Below are 26,126 nucleotides of genomic sequence, written 5' to 3'. Positions count from 1 at the left end.
TATGTTTGGACGCTTTAATGTTGCAGAAATTTTACGCATATTTACAACTTACCTATATCAAGTAGTTTAAAAAAAAATGTAACAAAATGTAGAAAAACACGAATGACATTATATACAAATTTCTATCAATGTTACTTGTTGTTATTGGGCATATTCAGTAATAACGTCAAAGCATTTCTATTTCATTTCTAAATATATAATGCAATTTATGTTAATTTATAGCAATCTCTGCAAGTATAACCTAATTTAATTTTGGAGATTCACTATAAACCACATAATTATACTTTTCAAAATACAAATGCATGTTGACACAGCTAATAGTTTTTGTACTTTCTTCATTTTCATATACATTGAATAAAGAAATACACATAATTATAGAGCATCGTATACTGACCACTTGTAAATCGAGTATGTATAATTACATTATACACTATTTATTATAAATAATTTATTTTATAATTATCAGTAATAAAAAAATATATAATTTTTATACTGTAAATAAGTGAAACTTGAACATACCCAATTATACTATTTTAATATGTTAATAAAAATAATAATTTAGTTTGTTAACAACAAGTAACATCTAGTTCCCATAACTACTAAACGATCTAATAGTTATATGGTACATAGTATAATACAACATGATACAATTTACTTTGCATTGAATAACTTGGCGATTGGTATTAGTCTTCTCAGTAATATTTCTATCATAGTTGTAAGTGGCAAAATATTAATTATTGTTTATGAAAATTTTTAAACTTCATAATGTTTTTCTAAAATATCCAGAAAGTTTCGCCTACTGAATAGTTATTGTAATAATAAATGAATAGAGAAGCAAATGAATACAAAAGAAATATTGAGCGAATGAAAATTTTTTAAACACTGCATAGAGAAGAGTATTTTGTGGCTATATATTATAATGGAATAACAAACTAGTTTTAAAATTCATTGATTTTCGTTATTTACAATTTCAAGAATAATTTTTCATCAAAAAATTTTGTATTTATCATTTAATAATTGGAATGAAATTTTCATTTTGAATGCATTTATATTAATATTCGCGGTGCGTGATTTGAAAAATGACTGTACGAAAATTGTCAGAGTGTTTATTACTATGGAAGGTTCAAAAATACTTCATCACACTTCTGCTCCTAAGTCTCGTACACCTTGTTCCGCTATTGGAACATATTTGTCATCAATTTTGACAAGTAAGATAACTTTGTCCACGTGAGATCGTCGATTAGGATCGCGATGATTTGGAGACCAATAATGAATAACACATCCTTCCATACCTCTTTCTGGTACCCAATGTTGCCATCCAGATCTACCACCCTGTTGCCTCATTCTCTCATCTGGCCATATTACATCTATCCGACGACCCAAATTAATAGCATCATAGACTTGATTGGGATCTATGATCTAATAATAAATATTATTAATCTAACAACAATTATTAACCATTGAGAAGGAAGAGAAAAACATTTTAAAAAATTTTAACGTTACAAAAAATGTATAAATATTTTTAAATATTTTAATTAAAATGAAATTTGTTTTCTACTTACACGAACTCTTGGAAAACCTTCATCTCTCTCAAGTTTACCAGAGAAACTTGTTTCGCTTTTAGTCTCAGTTTTAATATCACTATTACTAAGAAGACCAGCTAGGCTGGCAAGTGTCGAGCTTGTAGGTTTTCCAACTGAAGCTAATGATCCTCTATTTCCACCAAGAGATCCTGTATTTGCTCTTCCTAGAGAACCACGTCCAGTTGATCCACCAATTTGACATCCAGAATCTATAGATTGTGAACCAGATGTGTTGTGACCCGATTGACCATAACCTATTTAACAATTTTATTTCTATACCATAAAGTTATTAACATTGATGTAGTACAATAATTGCAAATACCTGAATGAATATTATAAGTAGTCATTGCATATACTCCATCATTTCCAAAACCTCCATCATCTTGAGATCCTGTACCACCTGATGAACAACCTTGACCGCATCTTCTTCTAATTCTGAAAATAATGTTTTTAATGATAATAGACTTTTCAATGCATAGTATTTGTTTGTTAATTATGGTTTATAACCCTGTGATATGATATGCAGTCGTACCTTTGCCATAATTTTAGCACGTTACGCCTAATTACACTGAGACTTAAAGGTCCTCCAACTATAGAACATAATTGTTCGTTTGTCTCTGCATAACTGGTTGTCAATGGCGAAACATAAATCGGATACCCGATCGGCTGATCGCAAGAACTATTTATTATATTTCTGAGTGCTTGTTTTGCATTTTGTATAGAGCCTCGTTCTGGGTTTTGATTTCTCAAATATACTAATTCTTGTTGTTGTCCAGCCCACAGACCACGAACACATTCACGATTCATTTTAATCACTCGAAAGCTCAAGAAACGTTTGTTAAGCATGATTACTTTATATTCATCAAGGCCATCATCAAGAACGTGTCTAGAAAAAGGATAAACACAATATTAGTAATGTAATGACATTTTAATGGTTATAAATATTTCAATATTAAATACCTAAGAGCCAGAAGACTGGGTGCGCCATTTAAAACGGCGTTTCTCCAAAGCGGATCTGCTTCATGACTAATAACAAGGTTTTTATCGTGACTATCTATGGCATCGTAAAGAGCAGATGATTCAACATATTGCTCTGGACTCATAAAATGATCTTGATGTAGTTTTAATGCCATTCTTACACCTTTTGCCACAACACTTCGTAATAGATCAACATCATGCAACACCCATTCATCTCGAATTGATGTTATACGAAAATCTCCTAAATACCATAAGCAAATTTGTTAAACAGTGTCATTAAATAAATATTTGCATACATATTTGATTTTACTATTATTTAAATGAAATTTTACCTTTAAAAAGAGCATGTAATCCATATAGAAAAAATTCAACACTGGACAGAGTATTATGAGATGCTGCACCCAAAACACGTCTCCCCAAAAGACTCAATGCAAAGCACAAAGATATTAATGGTGAATCCCTTGTTCTATCTAGTGTCTAAAACAATTAGAAAGAAACAGTGCTGTATAAAAGTTAAAATAATGTATGTGTTAAAAAAAATTACCTTATCATGTTTGGTAATACAATATTGTATCCAATCCAAATAAACGTTACAAAAGCTACTCCTTGTAATTCCGCTAGCTCGAAAATCAAAATCCTCATCAATGTTCATATTGAAAACAGGGTCGAGATCGACGAAATTTTTGGCAAGCGATATTTTAAGAGCGTCCGAAATATCGGAATTTCCTAACCAATATTTTAATTTCGAAGATTTTATAGCATAAAAAACAATACTTTTAACGTAGTAGGTAACCAATACTTTACGAAACTCAAACACTTGAAGCATAGAAACTGCTGAATTATCAGATATCGAGTATCCCTCTAGAACGTATTTAGCACTTGCAACTTCCCAAGCCAGCCAACGTTGGCTAAATGCTGCATTTACACTCAATACATTTGAAAAATGTCCCATTTCGCAGCAACAGCAATTGTCATTGTCGTCGATTCTTTCAGAGATTGCTTCTACCTAAAAACCAAAATCATGATTTTCAAATTGAACGATACATTTGTTTTTAAATAGTTAGTACTTGGCAGCAGTATACATACTTCTCTCTGCTGGCAATACGTTCCTCTAAATTCAAGACCTCTCAATTGAAAAGTTACTAATCCATTGCCTAATTGAACAATGTGCACCAAACAGTTCAAATAATCAGATGCTAATAGAAAACAGTCGCCTTGTTCCACATTTCCCCAGCGACCAAGAGCAAGATCTCCATAAAGACTATGTTGCAATGACCTTGTCAATTGCTCATAGAAAATTGAATTCAAATTGTTATCATCTGCACCCAGATTCCGATCTAAATGCGAAGACATTCGTGTATTTGAATGATCCACTCTTCTTGTTTTATAGTCTCTTTCCCAAAATTTCACTGGACGCACATAAGATGATATAAAAATTGCGCTGCCCAAAAGTGGGTTTAAAGGAGTGCTTAGAATTGCAGAAATGCCTGCTTGCAAGAATAGCATAGCAGAATGTGGTACTGAGAACGGTTGTGCAAATGCATGAAATGCACTTCCCCAAGTGATTTGCCAAGGTGCAATATATGTAACTACAAATCGTATCTTTAACAGTAATTCATAAATTTTTGCAAATGCTATTCCTGTGACAAAATAATCTACAAGAAACGTTTCACTGAGTTCTCGAAAATCTAGTTTGAAAAATAGCACAGCAAAGATCAATACTAGGTAACGTGTTGATGGATCAGAATATGCAGATCTTAAGGATTTCAATCCACATACAACTATGATTAATGCACCAATACTTTCTCCAAATTTGTTTACAATTTTCGATGAACATTCAGTGAGCGCTCCAAGGAACACAACTGGATAGAGAACATTTCTTTCTAAGAAAGAAAGGTAAACATATGCTTTTTCAAACCACATAATTTTCACTGGTTCACGAACTTCAAACTGTCCATGTTCATGGCTACGTAGTACTGGTCTTGATAAGCACAACCATGGTAAATGTTTTCGAAGTTGTGGTACGATATAATGTAATAGAAATCCAAGGCAGCTTACAATACCCCATAAAACTGGGTTTAGTTCTGGCTGTAAAGCTGTAAACACAGTTGAACAATGGATTCCAAATGACAAAGTACCTATCACTGCACATACTATTAAATCATTTTTTAATCTTGCATTCACTGTTGCTCTCAATTTTTCAGGTAAAGGATCCACTAATTCTGTGTCTGACATTTGTTCACCAACTTTAATTTTCACATGTTTTTTTCTTCCCGATGCTCTAATCTTTGCTTCTTTGTACGTTGCAGACAAATTATCTCCTCGAGATGTATTTTCAATGATTTTGGCTTCTTTCTCTTCCGTATATATTTCTGGTGGCCATAAGTTCATTTTAACAATGTCCCATATTACGGTAGGATCTGAAGATGATCGGCTTAAATGATAAGATATAGCAACTAGTAAACCCGCAAAAATAGAAAACAAAATATGTTGCGAGGATTTGGGCTCCGTAAGTGCTCCATAAGCAAAACCATACAGTATGACAACAGTGACGAAACTGCGACAAAGACAATATATTGAAGAGACTAGACTAGTGGTTGCATTTCCACCAAACAAATGAATATCTATATGTTCACAGAGATACATTAAAAAAGTATTAATTTGCGGAAATAAACCTAAAGAAAACACAATTGGAAAACACAAAAGGAAAATTAATAAAATATTACGAATTTGTAATATAACATCATAATCGGCGACTCGCAAACCGTATATTCGAAATTCAGACGTTTTGAAGTTTCTGAGGAATTCGTTGAAGATTAATATGAATCCCGAACATAGTATATAATATATAGGCCGGGAAAATACTATAATACGATTAAATCCATGTGTCGGAGAAGCTGCATCAGGCTGAACGGATTTTAATAATGAATACTGACATCCAGCGGTTACGAAACAAAACATAAAGGCAAATATATCTCGGTAGAATCCTTGTTGAAGTAGTACGAGACCCAATCCTGCAACAGCAACTGCCAAAAACGTCGAAATGGTAGTCTCAAAAATCGTCAAATTTCGATCTAATAAAGCCAATAAAAATAGACGATCGAACCGCACTTTAATGTGTGGTAATTTGCCAATTTTCCATTTATAATAATGCCTTGCTTGTTTAGGTTTAGAATCGGATCCATCTAAGCCACCAATAAATCGATTCCAAGATAAACTTGTATTTATATCAGCTTCTTGATGCGTTGGTAACGTTAAAGGAGGCATTCGGCGATGAAGGTTTGAGAAGTGAATATTTAAACTAAGGTATGCTAATAAACTTTGTAATCTTCCATTTCTTTCTGTTATTGTGTTTATATGTGGCATTATGTCCCGATGAAATTGATCCCATTCTAAGGTTTCTATTGTACATTGATTAGAATTTCCCGCATTTTGATGAAATTGATCTCGTTCTGAAATTTCCACTGTACAATGATTAGTGCTTCCAGTGTTCGAAGAAACTAAATTCGATGATAGTGAATTTTGTGCTTTAGTTTGGTTGCTTTCTGGGCTCGATAAAACAGGCGGTGTGTCTATTATAACACTTAAACCAGCAGAATTCAAAGACAGACTGCTGTAACTGTTGCTCAAAGAATCTGTAAGCTCCCAGTTCGCGTCGTAATGTAAATTTTGATTAAGTTGCTGGCGTAATAATGTATTTAATAATTTATTGTTATTGCCAGAAGGACCTTGTGCTGCAGCAGCAACACCAGATCCTTTTTCATCAAAGGTGTAAGCCAACCAGCGTCCATTTTCATCTCCAAAAGAAGGTACTGCTTCTAAAGGTACTACTGTGTCGTTATGGTTGGCAACTATATGACACTCATCATGTGATATTAATCCAAATAAAGTAGTGAGCGGTACAACATTGTCATCTCGATTTCTATCTCGTGGTCCGTGATGCAGTCTAATTGAACGTTTCAAGGTACCTCGCCTTGCTCGTGAATTTCGATTTTCAGAACTACGACTTGGTCTTAAATCAGACACAGTACTGGATTGACCAGGTAAATCTCGGCCAGAAGTCAACAACGTTGCTAATAATGAAGATGCAAGACTAAGTGAACTTAACTCGTTGTTTGAACCACTAGTTTGCTCAAATCTATCAAATCTATCAAATCTTCTATCCCTTCTTTTGACTTCTACCGTTCGTTTAAATTTCGATTGAGTTTGTTCTGTAGTTGTAATATTATCATCTATGGCATCTATTACAGGTTTTGGACGGTTTTGTTTGGGTATCGCACCTTGGTGTCGTTTGTTATCTGTATCTGGTTCCGGAAGTAATTTTCTTTTCACCTCGTTTTCCATACTCAGGGTCGTTGTACTAGACGAACCAGAATCTGGTTCCTTATTATGTAGATCTGTTATATAACAAAAGTAATGATAATTTTATTTCAGAAATGTTTCCTTACGCACACCATATATAATAATAATCTGGTATAAGTCTTCTAATGTTAAATAGCTATCTAATTATAAAAATATATCTATTTAATATAAAGTATTTAAAGACTAAAATTACTTTTATTTGTTCGTGACTCCATTGCACAATCACCACTTTCAAACAATCGATCTATTCCAACTACACTTCCAACATTTAATGGGTCATCCATACTTTTCATTTTATCTTGCTTGTCTTTGGGCCTCTCACCATCTGAGAATTCATGACTGCTTTGGCTTGCATTACTGTATCTTCTTTTAATACCAGGCTTTGGTTCTTCAATTAATGCATCACGGGAGTTTGCAGAATCATTATCTATACCACCATCTCCATTAAATCTAAATGTAACATCAAATTTAAGAAGAAATTTTTCTGTATCTTTATAAATTAATTACATAATAATATATTGGAAATTTTTGTTATTTAAAATTACCTTGAAAATCTATCTTCAAATCGGCTGGTACTGAGACTTCTATCCCGATTAGATGTTGCATTTGTTTCACAAGTCTTCCGAGTAAGTAGCGGGCTATAAGAATCTTGGAGGCTAAATCCTCCAGAACTTTCATTAGCAAATTGTTCATCACTTTGTTCTGCTATAGGATGTACTATTTCTGATCCATAACTAAGATATGGTAATAACTGAAGTTGGTTTTTTTTTAATGTATTTTGAGGTAATACCTTTAAAATACGCATATATTTTTAACATACTATTAAGCACTGTGTTACATATATACATTAACATTAGAATGATACCTTTTTAGTATTAATTGTTTCAAGACTTTGAGGATGAAGAGGTAAATTATTGTCATCTGTAATATTTATATTTTTACTAGTAGCACCAATTGTTTCAAGACTTTGTGGATGAATAAGTTGTTGATGTGGCTTTTTTGTGATAACCTTAAAATAAATTATAAGTAAATCCCATTGCTATTGGAGTATTTTCTTTTAAAATTACAAATTTTTTCATTTTTACCTCTAAAGATTGTGGATGTGATGAAATTTTATTTTTCTCTGTGTCCTCCTTTTTTGATATAATTTCTAAACTTTGTGGATGGTCATTTATTAAATGAGTTTCCATTGGAATTGAATTAGAATTGAGACGGCGTACGCTTTGATTGGACTTCCAATAAGGATAATCATCTCCATGATGTTCCAATTCTAAAGAACTTGTTTGTTTTATTTGACTTTCAGAACCTGTTTTGCCAAGACTACTCTGTTTAGAATGACGGTTTCGTGATTCTTCAGATGCATGTCTGCATAATTTTCTTGATCCTTGTCTATCCTCTTCTGCGATTACAACACATTTCTGAAGTTTTAATCTTCTTTCTGTATATATTTTAAATGCCAAAAAATAAATATTAATATGTAAGAAAATAATTGTATAAAACAAATTTTTGTTATGAAAATTTAAAACTTAGTACCATTTACTATATTTCTAAAACGTGGTTCATGGTACTGTGCAGAAGCCAATTCTGCTTCATGTACATTAATACTAGGTACCATTGGTTTAGTCAGCTGTTGCGCTTCTTCTGAACTTTCTGAACTATTTTTTCTGTGTATTTCTACTTTCAAATCTATAGTTGAATTAGGTTTATCTCGATTGTATTCAGATGTAATACTATCTGCATCTGCATTTTGCACATTTGATTCAATAAACGAATTACGTGATGAGCATTCTACAGGTGGTGTATCTGTTTTTCCTATGAAAAATAATATTACAATAATTGATAATGCTTTATATTTAAAGATTATCAAAATTGCATATAATATAATTTATAGAGTTATGTAATGGATGTACAATATAAAAATATTTACAGTACCATTTAAAACTTGTAGTTCTATTCCTTGATCTACTTGATCTTGTGATTGTTCTCTATATTTATTATGCGCTGTGCGTCTTTTTTCACTTTCTGACCTTTGTTGACTGACAGTTTGACCTGATTCTTCCAAGCACTCAGTCGTATCATAGACACAATGAAGCGCATGATTGACACATTTTATCGTACCAAAAAGTGCTCCAATCGAAGAACAATATGCCACCCAAACGTATAACGTTGGTGGAAAATACTATAAAATAAGAAACAAATATTTTGAAAATAACAATGTAATTCAATGTATTAAATAAATAACCATACAATTATAAAAGAATTAACTACATTCATATTTAAAATATTAGACAAACAAATAACAAAAATCTAAACACATGATACATAAATTATAACTATTTAACCACATGGCAATGTAAACATATATAGTTTATGTAAACGCTATCTTGTCTAAAGGGAATAATTTGCGAACAAAACTTAATGTACATATAAATTGACTTACAAGGTATAAGGTGAATGGCAGACAGAGCAAGAAAAGCCAAACATAAAGATGAAAGGTGTTTGAAAAAACGTCGAGATGGGGATCGTAAAACCAGCCTCCTGTCAGGCTAGCCCAGACGCCTTGTCTCAAAATTTCTAGCATTTGAGAACCCATACCAGTGGCAAATGTGCTCCCTCACCATCTTTCCATCACTTGCTGTTCCACAGTTTTATATGTGGCCTGTCTTCTCTATTCGGAAAATTGTGTGGCAAACAATAAGGCGATACATTTTATCTCGGCCTTATTTAATCAATGGATTTGGCGCACACAACTTACGAGCTCCACAGCCATCTTCACTTCTCAGATGATTTTAAACATGAACCATACGATTTCATATATGGTCAGCACATACATTTACAATTTTCTTCGGAACGCTTCACTAAATGGCACGCTGATATTGAATACCGTCTTTAAAAAACAAACAATATAATCACGAATATACATTTTTCATTATTAAAATATTTTAATGTTTAATGAAATGTATTATTTAATGAACTTTAGGTAAAAAGATGGTTTTTTCTCAGACAACTTCATTATTGCTCTATTGTGGATAAACCTTGCGCGACTTAAACAACATGAGCGGCCTTTCAAATGTCCTCCCTATGAATCGCGATCCAATATATCATCACGTCAACGGTGGGGCCGTCAAACGAAACATGGCGTCCGTTAGGTTATTGCTATGAGTGCTGCTCTGTTTTCTATCATTAAATGTGGAATCATCGTGCGGTTTGCGGGCTGACGCGAAGCGTCGTGTCCTCCGGGAGGCGAACACGTCGCTTTCAACCCTGCACGACCCGCGTACATTGCTTCTAGTCCCGATTCAATGAGGAGAATCAGCCTCGTCAACAGTGGCTTGTGGGTATACACACCCCGACGCGAGACCCCAGAGTGGTTTTACGGCATATCGAGCTTTTTTCTACTCATCTAAAATTTGATCTTATAGTGATCCTGATAGGATTACAATCCTCGACGAAAAATCACGAAATCTTCACACACTGCTGCCGAACTCACGAATCAAAATGCCGGTCACTGTTAAAGTGTTTTTATGCACGGGGTGTTAGTGGTGGTGAACACCTCCTCTCACCCCACATTTTTTACGCGAAATGTGTGCGTACATTTAAATTATCGCTGAAATGTCAAGTAATTATTTTACGTTCGCGTGCCGGTAATGGTTTCAAGAGACACGTGTAAAAATAATGTGAAATGTGCAAGGATTTGTGGACAGTGTTAAAAAATAATAGCAGGTGGATATAAAACTCTCACTGATTCTTGTACATGTCTCTTCTTTCAAGAGGAAGTAACAACATTGCTAAAGCATTCTATGTTATTACTTGCAATTCGACTGACACAATATTGCATGAAAGCTACAAGACGAAGAAGGTGTGATTTCCAGGAAGGAGAAGAATACGGAGAGTGTCAAGCCATATGCCGCCAGCCGGGCTATCGGCAAGAGGCTTGTCTACCTTGATGGACCACGGACAACCAGATGCTCGTCATCGGAGCGAGCGGTTTCTACTTCATCCAGAGAATGGCTCCTCTAATTCTCATAGTCCTAACACAGCCAACTCATCTCCACGATATCAACATAATAATAGAACAAATAATCATTCCACAAGGTACAGTTTATTATTTATCTACATATTCATAAATCTATTAGGTTTTGTGAAATTTTAACACTAAAAACGTGTACCTTATTCAAGCTTTGGTTTTTAGTTACGGATATTTGTATGGACGTACATCTAGCAACAATATGTCTGATAGCGGTGTTTCTGATACACATAGTGGTGGTACAGCAACAACTGTTTCTCAACAGACTAGTCCTTCTCATGGTACACATTCCTCTTCTCAATCACAGCAGGACAATAGTTTTACACTTTTCACAGCATTATTTGATTATGTTGCTCAAGGCGAGGATGAGCTATCCTTGCAAAGAGGTGAAACAGTTGAGGTAAATAATCTGTCATAGATATATCTATAAAATTAAATATTTTATACAAGGACTTTAAAGTATATTTGTGTTGGTTTGGCTGTATTAGGTCTTATCTAAGGATTCAAAAATCTCGGGTGACGAGGGTTGGTGGACTGGAAAAATCCATGGAAAAGTTGGTATTTTTCCAGCCAATTTTGTTGCAGAAGCAGAAAGTATTGATAGGGTTTCATCGGTGATCGATAAAGTTCAACCTGTTGAAATTGATTTTGAAGAATTGCAATTAGAAGAAGTGATAGGGGTTGGTGGATTTGGAAAGGTTTACAGGTATATAATTTTGTTTCTCAACATGTTTAGAATATTATAGTTAGATATGTTAATGGTTACTTGAAACAACATTCATAATTTTTAATATTTTAGAGGATTTTGGCAGAAACATGAAGTAGCTGTTAAAGCAGCCCGCCAGGATCCAGATGAAGATCCAAGTGTTACATTAGAAAATGTTCGACAAGAAGCAAAGTTATTTTGGTTACTGAAACAAGAAAACATTGTGCAGTTAGAAGGTGTTTGTTTAAAAATGCCAAATATGTGTCTCGTAATGGAATATGCGCGAGGAGGTAGTTTGAACAGGGTTCTTAGTGGTAGAAAAATCAGGCCTGATGTACTTGTTGATTGGGCAATACAAATTGCTCGTGGCATGGACTACCTTCATAATAAAGCTCCTATAAGTCTTATTCACAGGGATTTAAAAAGCTCTAATGGTAAGAAAGTTTATATAAATATGTATATCTTTATATGAACAAATAATATGTCAATATTATTTAAATTGATAATAGTGCTATTAAGCGAGCCGATAGAAAATGATGATCTACAATATAAGACATTGAAGATAACTGATTTTGGATTAGCAAGGGAAGTTTATAAGACAACTCGCATGTCAGCAGCAGGCACATATGCTTGGATGGCACCAGAGGTTATTAAAAAGAGTACTTTCAGTAAAGCCAGTGATGTTTGGAGGTCAGTTTTAGGTGCCTCCTGTATCACTTTCATCATAATAGACTATGCATTTTAATCAGTCAAATTATATTTTGTTTTTCACTATTATATATTTGATACATTTGCAGCTATGGCGTTCTTTTATGGGAACTTTTAACTGGTGAAACACCTTATAAAGGAATAGATGCTTTGGCAGTAGCATATGGTGTTGCAGTAAATAAACTTACATTGCCTATTCCATCAACTTGTCCTCAGCCTTGGAGGTTTTTAATGGAAGGTACATTATTGTATAAACATTTATACTAGAAACATTAATACCTTTAATTTACTTAAATTGCAAATAAAACGAAAAATGTATAATTATTTAGCTTGCTGGGCATCGGATAGTCACTCAAGACCAGGATTCGCTGAAATTCTGGTAGCATTGGATGAAGTACGTAGTGCATTTGCAGCAACGCCACACGAGTCATTTCACACAATGCAAGAAGATTGGAGACTTGAAATTGAACAAGTTCTTCATGGATTGCGCATGAAGGAAAAGGTGTGTATTTCAAATTTTTCTATTGTATAAAAGTAGAAATTTTTTTATGTAATTTGTATGTGTATAATCTGTATCAACTTAAATAACATTTGCAATCGTTCTTTCAAATGCTATACAAAGGCATGCCGCTCCTTAGAAGAGGTAAGGTAATGTGCAGTCATTGCTGAAATTAACAATTGTTTTCGTTTTTGACAGCAAATATATATACTCTGTCAAGTAATAAATAGCAAGGCTATGAAACTTTTTTTTAAGCTTAATCTTTTTATACTTTTTGCCTTTTAGGAATTGCGCTGTAGAGAGGAAGAATTGACAAAAGCACAAGTACAACAACGACAACACGAAGAAAACTTGAGGCAGCGAGAACAAGAATTAGCTGCCCGAGAAATAGACTTGTTAGAACGTGAACTCACTGTAATGATAATTCAGCAACAAACTACTCCTACACCTAACAAAAGGCGTGGAAAATTCAAGAAATCACGATTAAAATTAAATAAGAAGGAACCCGGAAGTAACATTAGTGCTCCTTCTGGTAAGTACTCCTACTGTAACATAATTTGATATAAAAATATACAAAATTAAAACTAGTAGACCATTATATTAAATAATTGCTACAGTAATAATGGCTACACATTTTTCTTTAGATTTTCGTCACACAATAACTGTTCAGCATACAGCATTAGATCGGGGTAAAGTGCGAAATCCATCGAGACCTAACAGTCCCCCAGGCTCGCCTAGTATTCCAAGACTTCGTGCGATCGCATGTGAGTGATTTGTTTCTATAATTTTTAGTAGCTCACAATTCTGATTACGTGTTGTACGATATGAATGATTTTGCCCTGAGATATTTTTCAGTATTTGTAAGGAATTTGATTCACATTGTTTGTGCTTTGTAATCACGTTATATTAATTTAATATTTAATCTTCATTAGCATGGTGTGAATAATTGAGTACACTCTTATATATTTTTGAAAGATTATACGTAAAATTTATGTTGTGTTTTCCTTTTTTTTTTCTTTTCAAATGAAATTATAGGAAGTGTTTTCAATTTCATTTTGTATTATAAAATTTTGTAACCGCATAAGTAGTATCATTTGATATAGAGAATATTTCATGAGTTTTATTGACTACCTAATGATTTACAATTTATACAAATTTGAATGAAAATCTAATAGTGGTTATCTCACGGAACATCTTTATCTTTTTGAAACGCGCAAAGAACTTAAAAGAGTCCAAGGTAGTAGTGAAAACTAGAATTGTAGTGAGTAGCGGTTTGTTTTTTGTCTTCCTCCTTTAGTACCAGCAGATGGAGTAAAGGGTAAGACTTGGGGACCATCGACACTCCACCAACGCGAGCGCGGGGCTATTATCACACAGCCACCAAATCCTGCATCTCCAGGTGGCAAACGGTGGTCTCGCTCTGCTCCAGATCTTGAAAAGACACCCCTGCGTACCGCCCTGTTGGCAAGCGCACACCGCTCCCCGCTTCTTCAAGAAATAGGTAACCCCACCTCCAGAAAGTTGTACTCCTCAGCAAATAATTTGATAGACAATCAGCCAGGATATAGCTATAACAACATTCCAGAAAATTCTAACAACATTGTGCAAAGTACGAGCTGTCCACCTTGCAATATAGGCGAAGATTCAGTTATTGTGGACAACGATATTTATGAGTCTGTGGTCTTGCATAACAAGTCGGCGAACAATCTTAAACCTCATTTTTCGGACGAGCATTTCGGACGAAACACTTTAAAGACCTCACCCCCCAAGTGTCAGAAACACGTAACCGGTGAATGGGAGCACTCGTATTCTTCGAACTTTGTACAGAGCGTAGCGTTTAGTTTGGTTGGCACTGCGAAACGTGTCAAAAAGAAGAAACGCGAAAGAAGTAAATCGAAAGAATCGAAACGCAGAGACAGTTCGGAATCACGATTAGCTGCTTTCGCTGATTTCTTTCGTTCACCTTCCGGATCGAGAAAAAGCTCTTTGAATTCTCCGCGAAGCGCAGAACGAAAGAATTCCGTTACAATTAAAATCAACGATACGGATGGCTTGGAGTCGAGCCCCGAGAATTCAATAAGTAAAAAATCTCAACACAAGTCAAGGATGTCTAAGAGTCCGTTGAGAGTTTTTAATAAAATGAAGGCTTGGGGAAGTCGAGACGCACTCGACGACAAAGCCGCCGCTGTTAAAGTAGAATATAGTGTTCTAGATAATGCGATATCTATACCACAATTTAGTAGGCGTGATTCCGATCAAAATAGCGCAGTGCCTAAATTTTTGACTGCGAACTCACGAGAAGGGATAGATTTTGAGAGTCTTGAGTCAGAGCTTTGTAATTTTGATTCGGAACATTCAAATGACAGTTCTATTTCCAAAAATTCCTTAGGCTTGTTTCACGAGAATAAATCCAAAAGGTCGCCTACATCTTTTGATTGTGTCAGCAACTTATCGGATGCATGTTTAAAGCAACGCGCTCCTCAATTAGATCAGAACTACGATATGAATTCCTCGTTATGTCAAAGATCAAAAAGCAACGAATATTTGCGTAATTGTGAAGAGGATCATGTTGATAGTATCAATTTGATCATGCATACGTCTGGTTATATCCAAGACTGCGAGCGTCAAAATTCGCCAACTAATTACGGACCAAAAAAAAATTTAGTTGAATCGCTTATGGATGTTCCTTCCCACAGAAGTTCCGAAAACGTGAATACAATCGCTTACGCATCACCTAAATCTTCTGTTGCTGAAAAATTTTTGAAAAAAAGTGATAAATAACATAGCATTTCACGAAGATAGAGATGTGTGTATAGAGCATATAAACTCGTAAACGCATTTCACAAATATGTCTTCTTTCTGTTTTATATGTTTTAGTAACAATCCTATATTTTCTTTACTGCAGGCCTTTCTGAGGAAAGCATCTATCCCACTCGTAAGTCTCTTTACATTGCTGCGCAACTGTTTTACACTTTATAAGAGACCTGATTGTTTCCCTTTCTATATCACAATTAGCCTCAGCAAATGATATTTTTACTTTTGTGCATTGTAGTAAAGTAAAGATCTCAGATGGACAGTGCCTTTTTATGTTTATATTTAAAGGTTTTCTTTTTATTTTTTTGCTAAACTCTATTTAAGTAGATTGTGCTTAAAGTTATTTTTGTAGGAGTGCATGAATACGCCATTCAGTTAGATTTTCTACACTTGCTGATTATCCCAGAAAAATGCCCCAATATATTTACATATACTTTAGCAATATGTGTACAGTTGCAAACGTTTAATAATGAACTACTGTTGTTCTTTTTTACATCAATAGTGTTGTGTTTAAGATTGTTTTATCCAGTTGAATTATTTGAAATGATACATGTTACTGTGTATCTTCCGATAGGAAATGGTTTTAAATTTTTATCAGGGACTAAATGAACAATTGAAACCTATTTTATCCACATAAATTGGTACCCCTGTTAATTGATAAATTTTATTAAGATACAAATGTCTATCAAATTACGGAATATTATATTATTTTAGGATATTTTAATAAAGGGTAGTTTATACCCTGCAATAATCTAAAAATTATTTATCTTAATTTAAACTGATAAGAACTTCATATTTTGAACTGTAATTTAATGAGTATACAAAATGTAAATGCAGTCTTTCTGGTGTTGGTTCTTTTCTGATGTTATTTGGAGTACATAACATTCTAACAAAAGCAGAGCTAACAGCCCACTACTATATGAAAAGAAATTATATGCTTCTGCCATTACAACAAAAGAATTCTAGTTTAAAATTGTTTCTCTTATTTAAGAGCGTTTATTGAAAAAGCGTGTTTTTACATTGTTGTAATTTCAAGAATTAAAAATCAAAATTAAAATTATACAGAATATCACGTTTCGATTGCGAGAGTAGAGTTGTACTGTTTTCTTTGTTGCTTTACATGCATTTAAGTCAGTTTTAAATTTTGTTAATTATTCAGCCCAATTTAACAGCGATTTCATTTTTGTACTACCATAGACTCTTGACATTTTTTTAGATTCTGAAATTTTGCACACATCACGTACAACACATGGAGCGACACGCACACTTGTATTTAGAAATAGAAATTTTTTCAATAAAACCTTTTCAGTTGGACACATTGAATTTTGTTTTTTCGTTTTCTGAGTTTTTACGCTCGGTTTGTGGTAATTCAGTTATAATTGGGAAGTTTCAAATAAATATATTATGTATATTAACAGTAATAATTGTATACATTTTATAGTTAAAAATATATATATTTTAAATATTTTGTATTCATTTTTGTATATTTGTTTTGATTACTATACTAACTATAAAATGGAATATAAAATAATAGATTGTCTTCTATTATGTCTGCTTTCTATACATCTAAATTGTTTTAATTATTTTTTGCCAATAGCCGAGCGTAAAAGAATCCTTTTGCATGCTTCCAGTAGGATCCTAACTGTTAACGCCGATTGGGTTTGGTCCTTTTCTTACCCTAAATTCCAATCTCATTTATGAACAAATACTCCATTAGTAGTTTTATATTCCTATTTCATTCTGATTCTAATAGAAAGTACAAATAGAGATTTTTCTTTTAGAAAACAATATTATCGTATAATTTCTTTTAATATCAATTTCATGTATTTTTATATTTTTATTAAATAAATAATAAACTAAAGCCACGATGATACAAGAAAGGATTCTGAAATGAGAAGGGGGAAATTGCATAGGGTAAAGAAAACTGTTTCAAATTAGGCGTGTTGTCATACAAAATGTTTTTTTATTTTTTCCTTTCTTTACACTCTGCTTCAATCTCAAAGTTACAATATTTTTCAACAAATTTTGTTTATTTATAAGATATGGGCTTTGCACTTATATCGTGATTATATTTTACAAAATAATAAATAAGCTTTGTAAGAATTACAAGTAGTATAAGATAATTGAAACAAGAATGTAGCATGTAATGTTTTAATACAATGCACGTGTCACATTGTGCTTATATACACAAATAATTGTAAGTAATTTAATAACAAGGAAGCATGTTGCAACTATAATACTAAACTGATTTAATGTAAATGTAATATAATACACTTATATAACATTTATTAGGGCCTTTTAAAAATGGTATATAAAGGTAAGAACAATAAATATATAATCATTAATCAATTTAAAGGGTTTTATTAGATAGAAGTTAAAAAAAAATATCAGTAATCGAGAAAATATTTTAATCAATTTAATATTGTGAAAAGGAAAGTAAAAATATTAATCATATTTTATAAGTCTGTACTATTTATACATATGCACCAATACCACCATTATTATTGTAGAAATTTGATTGCTTTTATAGATTATACAGCCTTGCCACCTGATCTCTCAACTGACTGGGTAACTTCGGATTATCCTTTGAAACCTGGATTAACTGGACCTTACATCATGCCAATGCCTGTCCCAATGCCAACTCTTTACAATGGAGGAACAAAAAAACCAAAGTTAAGCATAATAGAACTGGTTTTGTACAATATTGCAGCTATGCTAGCTGGAGTAGCTACTGGATATGATGTACGAATGTCAAACATATCTCCAATTCATCCAAGATTGTATCCACGGCTTGGTGAAGGTGAAGATGGACCTCCAAGATGGTGGTTTCAAGCAGATACTGGATCAAATCGTAATTCTGGTTATCTTGGACCTGACTATGAGTTTAGTTCAAGTAGTGGTTATCCCCATAATACGTATCATGGACCACCTAGACATTATAGGTATAAATTTAAAATATTTAATTTACTATAGCATTTTTCTTCTTGTACATGTCTTTTAATATTCTGTACATATTACTATAGACCATTTTTAAGTAACATGGGTGGCATAGCACCTGGTCTTCCACCGAGTGTGATGCCTGACAAACCTCTGAGATTCACGGATTCACCTCAACACTATGCAAGCAGCACAGGATCTAATGCACCAACACCAAGCCCTAGAAGAAAGAGTAGTAGTACTAGTAATGAAGATGTATACACGCATGATGCAGGACGAGTTGATCGAATGGAAAGGGTACCAACGATATACATGGGAAATGTTGCTCCTTTTCCAGACTATGGACCTCCCGTATATACAGTTGTTCCATCAGAATATTATAGATCACCAGAACCAACATATTTTGTACCTACAGATTACCAGTAAGTGACTTGATAATATCAAAGATGGATTCTTGAATATTACGCTCACATACTTTTTCTCCTTCAGTGATAGAATGCTTGAGTGTCCCGAATGTCCACATGCTTATGACAATCCGAGCAGTATAAATAGTCCAGCTCGGCCAGTGTCAAGACTTCCTCCGTACACCCATCATCGTACCTCATCAAATGTTTCAAATGCGAGTACATCGAGTCAAAGTAATATTAATCCGACGTTTCGCTTAGAAGATGAGGACGATTATTCTTTGTATTCACCTGGACATTATTATCAACGATCTTCAAACTTTATTTCAAATGTAGGAACGTATAGTTCTAGTATGCTTAATCACGAATATAGCTCACAATTACTGACACGTCAAAACTCACACGATTCAAATTCAAACTCAGGAGAAAGACCGAGCAATCTGGAAGTAGTTAGCCGATTACGATCTAGTTTAAAGCGATCAAATTATTCGTACAATTCTCCAAATAAAAGTGTAAGCAAAAATAATTCAGGTTCAGGCACACCGACGAATCCTACTCCACCAGATTCTTTGACATCTGAAGATTTGAGCCACGTTTCGGCTAAAGATAGTCAAATTTCTATAAGCAGAGTTCGATTCTCTCCAGTAACTTTCGATCGAGATGGCGTTTCACGTGAGCATAGAGAAACATTGCTTGATATTCCTGTACACGGACAAAATCAAGATGTTACAGTACCCTTACAAGCTAATCGACGAATGAACAGAAGTAGAAAACCAAGTATTTCTGAATTAGAGAGAGAATTTTTGTCATAGCATTGGCTTATTTAAAATAATACAAATGATAGAAATTAATAATCTCAAAATTTTGTCAATCTTGAAAGTAACACTTAATTAGAATCATACGAATCAAAGAGTATTTGACGCGGCAGAAATTTATCAAATCATTATGACTAGAGAATATTGCGATGCACGTTCTCAAAGCACTGCCTCCTGCAGAACATTTTTTCATGTATTAATGCAGGTCATCGAATACAGTAAGAATTTAACATTCCATATATAGAATATTGAGACATCCTTGTGAAAGACTCTTATATCCAATCAGACTGTTTTTAATTCGATAAAAAACTGGTATGTCTCATGTATGTTTTGTAGAAATAGTATGAATGACAGGATTGTAATTCTTGCATTGTGCATTCAACATTATTTAATGTTATTTGAATTGTATGTATTACAAATATTTTATTCATACATTCCGCACATCCTGCATCTGCTGTTGGCATTGAGCATGTAAATATTATGTATTTCTATTATTCACATGGGCACTTAAAGCATTTAAAAGAGAATGAATGCTTTAATTTAAATATTTTGGAAGAGAACGTATATAAAACAGTATTATGTTCTATTATACACAACTTGTTATATTATAAAGATTCGTTGAAGACGATATTGACTCCTTTTTCTGAATATTGAGAATTGAATTATGTGTATCTACTTGTTCATCCAATGCCACATTAGAGAAATGAGACTTCATTGTTCCTTTAATCATACAAGTATCTGCTCACATTTATTGGAGGTATTCACCTTAATATTAATTTACATTCCATCCAAATTTTTTGTAATTGAAAACAAGTAGTTGAATGTTAACTAATTATTGCATAACATGATAGAAATACTTGTGTAGTCAGAAAAACATTGATGATTATCGTACAAAATCATTTATAATTTTTCTTAATTTACTTTATGACAATATATTTATGTGTATTTGTAAACAAATTTTATATTGTGAGCAATAGATAACTTTTTCTAAAATCACAGTGTTTTCCTGTGTATGCAATTTCTTTTGCATTAACATATAAAGCATCAGTAATACATAAAACTAATGGTACATATGAATTTTTTTATTTGTCACTATACTGTGTCAGGTTTTACGAATTATTTTGTTATCTTTTAATCTTTATATAGATACCATGGCACTAGATACACGTGTGAAAAATTTGTACAGTAGGAATTTTAATGCATTTGTGAGCTACCAGCGTGATAGATTTAATTTAGTATGCCGTGTGCAATTAAAATGACATTTCTTTTATATATAAAAACAGTATGCATTCAAGTGATTGGCGTACCTGTAGAAAAATGTTTAACATATTTAGTATATCTATAAAAAGTATATAACCATCTAAGGTGTAATATATTTACAAAACTGTTTTAGAACAAAAACACTCCATATACATAATCAATATTGTATATATAAGTACATATACATTGGGTAGTTATTATTTGTTTAACAATGTAACAATGGTCGATACATTCCTTTATATAGGTATACTGTGTAAAGTCTAAATGCACGAGTACCCCAGAAATTCTTTTATTCTTAAATTGCTAATATATGACCAAGATACAAGGTGTTAAGAAACTGCATTTTTTTCCTTTTTTTTTTTGAAGTAATTGAATAAAAAGAAGGAAAGAAATATTCTCTTAAAGCCCTGTATTCTGATCTGTATTTTATTTCTCATTAAGTACTAAAAAGTAATTAACTGAACTTGACTTTTTATGAGTGCATGTGTTTAATTTATTTGTTCAAGAATGTAAAGTAACAACTAACTAATTTAGATTAAACTTACAAGCCAATCAAAACTTATTTACATGTTGCGTATGTTCTACGCCGTGTTTTATTGAATCAAAATAATTCCTTTATTTCTCTGACCTCGTGTAGAATGTTAAATATGAAAACGCGACACAGATTTTTATCTCAAAAATGTTTTTACAATGATTTCCTGAATGATAATCAGTATTGTAGGATATGTCGCAATGTAAATAAAATGCAGTAGAATTAAAGAAAGAAGAAAGGACAAACTTTGAAGAAGTATTTTTTTGGTGAATTCTAATACTTAATAGATTTATAAAATGTAACTTTTTTAGATATGTAATACAAATTTTTTTATGCTAGTACATTTCATTTTGTTTATTAGAAAACTTTTTGTATATTTCACCAAGAAAATTCTTCTGAAAGCAGAATTAGCTGAGCATTGAAGATGCATTTAAGTGTTTCTTAAGCAAGAAAAGTGAACCCATTAAATTGGCACTTACAAAAATTTATTACATACCATATAATGTCAAATATTTCATCTGATTCATACTCATACTTGTTTAAACTTCAATTTTTGAAATCTCACTTGTAATTGAGAATAATTAATGAGTTGACTGAAATATTTATGACGTTATTAGAGACCTATAGAATAATATTTCATGGGTATGCCTTTCTATGCTGTACAAAGATATTCTACGGTGCTAGTATCATGTACTTAATATGTTAAGAGACACAAAAAAGTTGAAAATGCTTCCAAGGTAATTGAAAAATATTTAATGAAGTCTTAGAATGCTAATATCAATAATTGTTAATAGTAACAATAATTTACTTATACAAAATATAATATTAGGCAGCTATCAACTATCAATTGTGTAATGGTGTATGATCGCCAACAGTGCTAGTCTAAGCTATATTTATTTTTTATATATTATAACTTCTTTAGCTTAAAGTAAGAAGAAAGACCCAGTTTTGTATTTCATTAAAAACCATTTATAGATGATATGTTTCATCAATTAGACAAAATTTATAAAGAAACAGTGTTCAGAATAACTATGTAAAACGTAATTTTTCATATATACTATATTAGTAATAAAATCATTCTGAAATCGACATGTTAATAGACTTGATTTATATATGTAAACTAATAACGGTTTTTAGCTATAGAAAATAGTTTCTTTTTTCATCAAGAAGTTAAATAAGACCAAATATTGTTGTTCTGAATACGTTTCTTTCAATATAAACTAAAATTGTAAATATTTCCTTATTGAAGTTACACTGAAACTGCATGTTGCTTACAAATTAGTAATTTGTACAATAACATTTGTGACCAAGAAGATAATTATAAAACGAGTGTGCTTTTAATGTACACAAAATATTTACTGTAATATCTCCTCCTTTCTTTGTACGTTTCTTTGTTGTAAAATATACTATGCTATTTTACTTAACGACATTTAAAGATAATTAGTATTGAGGAGTTATCACAGTTCTTTAATTACTCGGTATTCATGTGTGAAATTAATTTTTGTCAGTATTTTTTGTAATATATGAACTTAGAGGACGTAGAATGTACTGCAACCCGTAAATCCGTAATCACTGGCAATTTATTTAAATTTTAAATTACTCTGTAGTTGTAAGAGTATTACTAATAAGCTAAGTGCAATGTGTTCCACGTGTATTTAAGTAACAAATGACTGCTTTGGTATGCGCCTTAAAAATAATGAAATGCAGAACCCAAAGCTTGTGGAAAAACCTGTTGTGTAATATAACAACATTGTACGAAGATGTAGGAATTTCAGAGAATTTTCTGTGGTGAATATAGTTTGCCAAACAAGATATTGGGCACTGCATGACCTAAGGTCATGAGAAACAGAATGACATAAAAAAGGCAACAAATATTAAATTTATAATACGCAAAATTAAAAAAATGAATTCATTAAAGAAATGCAATAACGAATATTGTCTTCGATTTTTTACTCAACAGATTTAAATGTAATGGAGTATACACAAAAATTGAACAGGAAACGTGTCTGATTTGCACTAAAAATTCATGTATTTTTCCAAGCATTGTACATTATTCTATAAATATTAATTATATAAATTATAAATAGTAACCGGAGTATATATTATATTAATTATTACAATTATTGTAACATTTAAGCATCGCAGACTGTAGGTGATGCTTTATTATTATTAATAAATCATTTCAAATAACAGTAGAAATATAATTAAATCTTTTCTATTTCGTATTTTTTCGCGACAAGTGTCGTTTCGTAATTTTATATTTATTAACATTTGCTTATTTAAAAACCAAATGACTTTCTATTGTTTAAACAAGAAAGTACTTACAATAGAATATTTGTTATTTCTTTATATTTAAAAAAGAAAAATTATTGTACTAATTTGAATACCACAGACATTTTGATTCTTTAAGGATCATTTAAATTCCATTGTATTAAATATAATTATATTACTAAACATGGATTTTCATAGTTGTAATTGTAAAAATGTAACAATTACAGAAGGAATATTTGGAGAAATCTTGGTTGGTAGGTTGTTTGTTCTATCTTTTGTTGTGATAGAAAAATAATATATAAATTAGTAATAAATTATAAAAATTAGATAATGATGGAGATCAAATGATTACCAAGTCTACATCAAAAATAATAAAATCATATACCATGGCAAATACTAATCATATGGAAGTTACTCTTATTACTTGGGGTGCTACAATTATGTCTTTAAAATGTCCAGATAAGTATGGACATTCTACTGATGTCGTTCTTGGATTTGATGATTTGAAAGGTGTAATTTGTCATATTCCTACGCATAAATTAACTAGGTTATATGATTACTCATTGTTGAAATACAACGTAAATTTTATAGGATACATGAATCCCATAACAAATCCATTTATTGGATGCATATTAGGTAGATGTGCAAATCGTATTAAAAATGGACATATCACCATTAAAGGCAAAAATTATGAACTAACGAAAAATGATTTTAATGGCAAACATCATCTGCACGGAGGAGTAATTTTATTAGTCACGTTATATGAGCTATATATTTTGTAAACACTTTCTTTTAGACGATTTCATTAGGCAAATGGCTTTGGCCGCAAAGTTTGGGATTCATATACTGCTGGATGTTCAGTTGTTATGAGTTATTTAAGCCAAGATGGGGAAGAAGGCTATCCTGGTGCAGTATTAACTACAATAAGATTTAAATTAACTACAGATAATAAGTTGGAAATATGTATGCGATCAACAACTTCTAAACCAACAATAGTGAACTTATCACATGGTTCTATATTTAACTTAGCTGGACATGTAAGTAATAATATGTTTCAAATGCATTCAATTATATAATGTAATAAAACTAACAACCTGATAGGATGCTGGAGAAGCAGAATTGAAACAGCATAAAATATTATTAAATTGTGATCGATGGACATTTGCGGACTATACAGATCCAGTTCCAACAGGTGCAATACGTGGTGTAGGTGGAACAGTTATGGATTTCCGAATACCCAAAATTTTAGGAGAATATATAGAAAAAGTATAAAACCCTTAAATATCATTACATTTCTAAAGAATTGAAAATATTTACTCATTTAATGTTAGGTACCACCTGGAGAAGGCTATGATCATAATCTTTGTATTACAAAAAATGGACAATCTGGAAGTTTATTTGCTGCAAAAGCTTGGCATACAAAAAGTGGACGGTACTAATAAATAATATATATATATATATATATATATATATATATATATATATATATATATATATATATATATATATATATATATATATATATATATATGTATCAAGTTTTTAAATAATGTTACTGTTCAAAAAACATTGATATTTAGTGTTCTAGAAATCTACTCTGATCAGCGCGGAATACAATTTTATACTGGAGGCCGCCTACCACCTGAAATTATTCCAGAATTTTCAACTAGTTATAATTCATTAGAAGAAGTAAATACATTCTGAATTTGTACATTTTAATTATCAATAATACTTCATTCTTTAGATAATACAATTTTTTAAAATTTACGAATTTTTTATTAATTTTATTTCAGAAAAACATAAATGGAGAAGAAAATGGTGAAAGTTATAGTAGTGATACTGAGCATGATGAAAAAGAAAAATTAAGAACTAAGCCTAAAAGATTGGAATTTCTTTTAGGAAAGCAAGGAGCTTATTATAAAAAATATAGTGGTTTTAGTATTCAACCACAAAATTATCCAAGCGCAATACATTATGTAAGTGTATTTTTTAAGTATATACTAAATTTTAATACTTATTTTTTAAGTATAAAAAACTTATGTGTATAATAAATACGTAATATTAATTGATTGAAACTCTTGAAACAAAAATCTTAAAAAATGTTATATAAAATGAATTTCTTTCAGTCACATTTTCCATGTTCTATATTATACCCTGGGAAAGTTTATTGTCATGATCTAACGTATAAATTTGAAGTACAACTTGCAAATTATATGTAATGTAATTACAA

The 26,126-nt window shown here is 31.9% G+C and overlaps 3 protein-coding genes across 8 annotated transcripts; 2 read left to right on the top strand and 1 right to left on the bottom strand.

The window, feature by feature from the left end:
• Positions 1-455: 455 nt before the first annotated feature.
• On the bottom strand, positions 456-9,686 carry Pcx (pecanex). 3 transcript variants are annotated; one of them, XM_076311558.1, is made up of 15 exons: positions 9,364-9,686; positions 8,856-9,102; positions 8,457-8,735; positions 8,009-8,361; positions 7,789-7,932; positions 7,469-7,713; positions 7,117-7,373; positions 3,648-6,958; positions 3,106-3,567; positions 2,894-3,038; positions 2,544-2,802; positions 2,116-2,469; positions 1,906-2,018; positions 1,563-1,837; positions 456-1,419 (listed from the first exon to the last, which is right to left on the bottom strand). In XM_076311558.1, the coding sequence occupies exons 1-15, from the start codon at positions 9,514-9,516 to the stop codon at positions 1,138-1,140; spliced, it is 6,879 nt and encodes a 2,292-aa protein (XP_076167673.1). In that variant the 5' UTR covers positions 9,517-9,686; the 3' UTR covers positions 456-1,137. The 3 variants fall into 3 exon arrangements, with proteins under 3 accessions (XP_076167673.1, XP_076167674.1, XP_076167675.1); XM_076311559.1 differs by lacking the exons at positions 8,457-8,735; positions 8,856-9,102; positions 9,364-9,686 and having other exon boundaries at positions 458-1,419; positions 7,469-7,657; positions 8,009-8,147; XM_076311560.1 differs by lacking the exons at positions 8,457-8,735; positions 8,856-9,102; positions 9,364-9,686 and having other exon boundaries at positions 458-1,419; positions 7,469-7,579; positions 8,009-8,147.
• A 339-nt stretch (positions 9,687-10,025) lies between these two features.
• LOC143146893 (mitogen-activated protein kinase kinase kinase 11) lies at positions 10,026-23,692 on the top strand. 2 transcript variants are annotated; one of them, XM_076311618.1, is made up of 13 exons: positions 10,026-11,018; positions 11,116-11,350; positions 11,439-11,656; positions 11,750-12,090; positions 12,166-12,346; positions 12,454-12,602; positions 12,694-12,866; positions 13,149-13,395; positions 13,508-13,627; positions 14,161-14,364; positions 18,208-18,619; positions 18,701-19,036; positions 19,104-23,692. In XM_076311618.1, the coding sequence occupies exons 1-13, from the start codon at positions 10,828-10,830 to the stop codon at positions 19,828-19,830; spliced, it is 3,534 nt and encodes a 1,177-aa protein (XP_076167733.1). In that variant the 5' UTR covers positions 10,026-10,827; the 3' UTR covers positions 19,831-23,692. The 2 variants fall into 2 exon arrangements, with proteins under 2 accessions (XP_076167733.1, XP_076167734.1); XM_076311619.1 differs by lacking the exons at positions 18,208-18,619; positions 18,701-19,036; positions 19,104-23,692 and adding an exon at positions 14,449-16,991 and having other exon boundaries at positions 10,030-11,018.
• Positions 23,693-24,254: 562 nt separating this feature from the next.
• LOC143146926 (galactose mutarotase) lies at positions 24,255-26,115 on the top strand. Of its 3 annotated transcripts, XM_076311688.1 has the most exons (8): positions 24,255-24,406; positions 24,488-24,636; positions 24,706-24,933; positions 24,998-25,162; positions 25,228-25,328; positions 25,477-25,585; positions 25,690-25,872; positions 26,023-26,115. In XM_076311688.1, the coding sequence occupies exons 1-8, from the start codon at positions 24,283-24,285 to the stop codon at positions 26,113-26,115; spliced, it is 1,152 nt and encodes a 383-aa protein (XP_076167803.1). In that variant the 5' UTR covers positions 24,255-24,282. The 3 variants fall into 3 exon arrangements, with proteins under 3 accessions (XP_076167803.1, XP_076167802.1, XP_076167801.1); XM_076311687.1 differs by having other exon boundaries at positions 24,255-24,636; positions 24,998-25,102; XM_076311686.1 differs by having other exon boundaries at positions 24,255-24,636.
• Positions 26,116-26,126: the final 11 nt, after the last annotated feature.

This window comes from Ptiloglossa arizonensis, chromosome 5, assembly GCF_051014685.1.
Source record: "Ptiloglossa arizonensis isolate GNS036 chromosome 5, iyPtiAriz1_principal, whole genome shotgun sequence".
NCBI lineage: Eukaryota > Metazoa > Arthropoda > Insecta > Hymenoptera > Colletidae > Ptiloglossa > Ptiloglossa arizonensis.
Note: the sequence above shows the minus strand (reverse complement) of the source record. Positions and strands in the feature narration are given on the sequence as shown.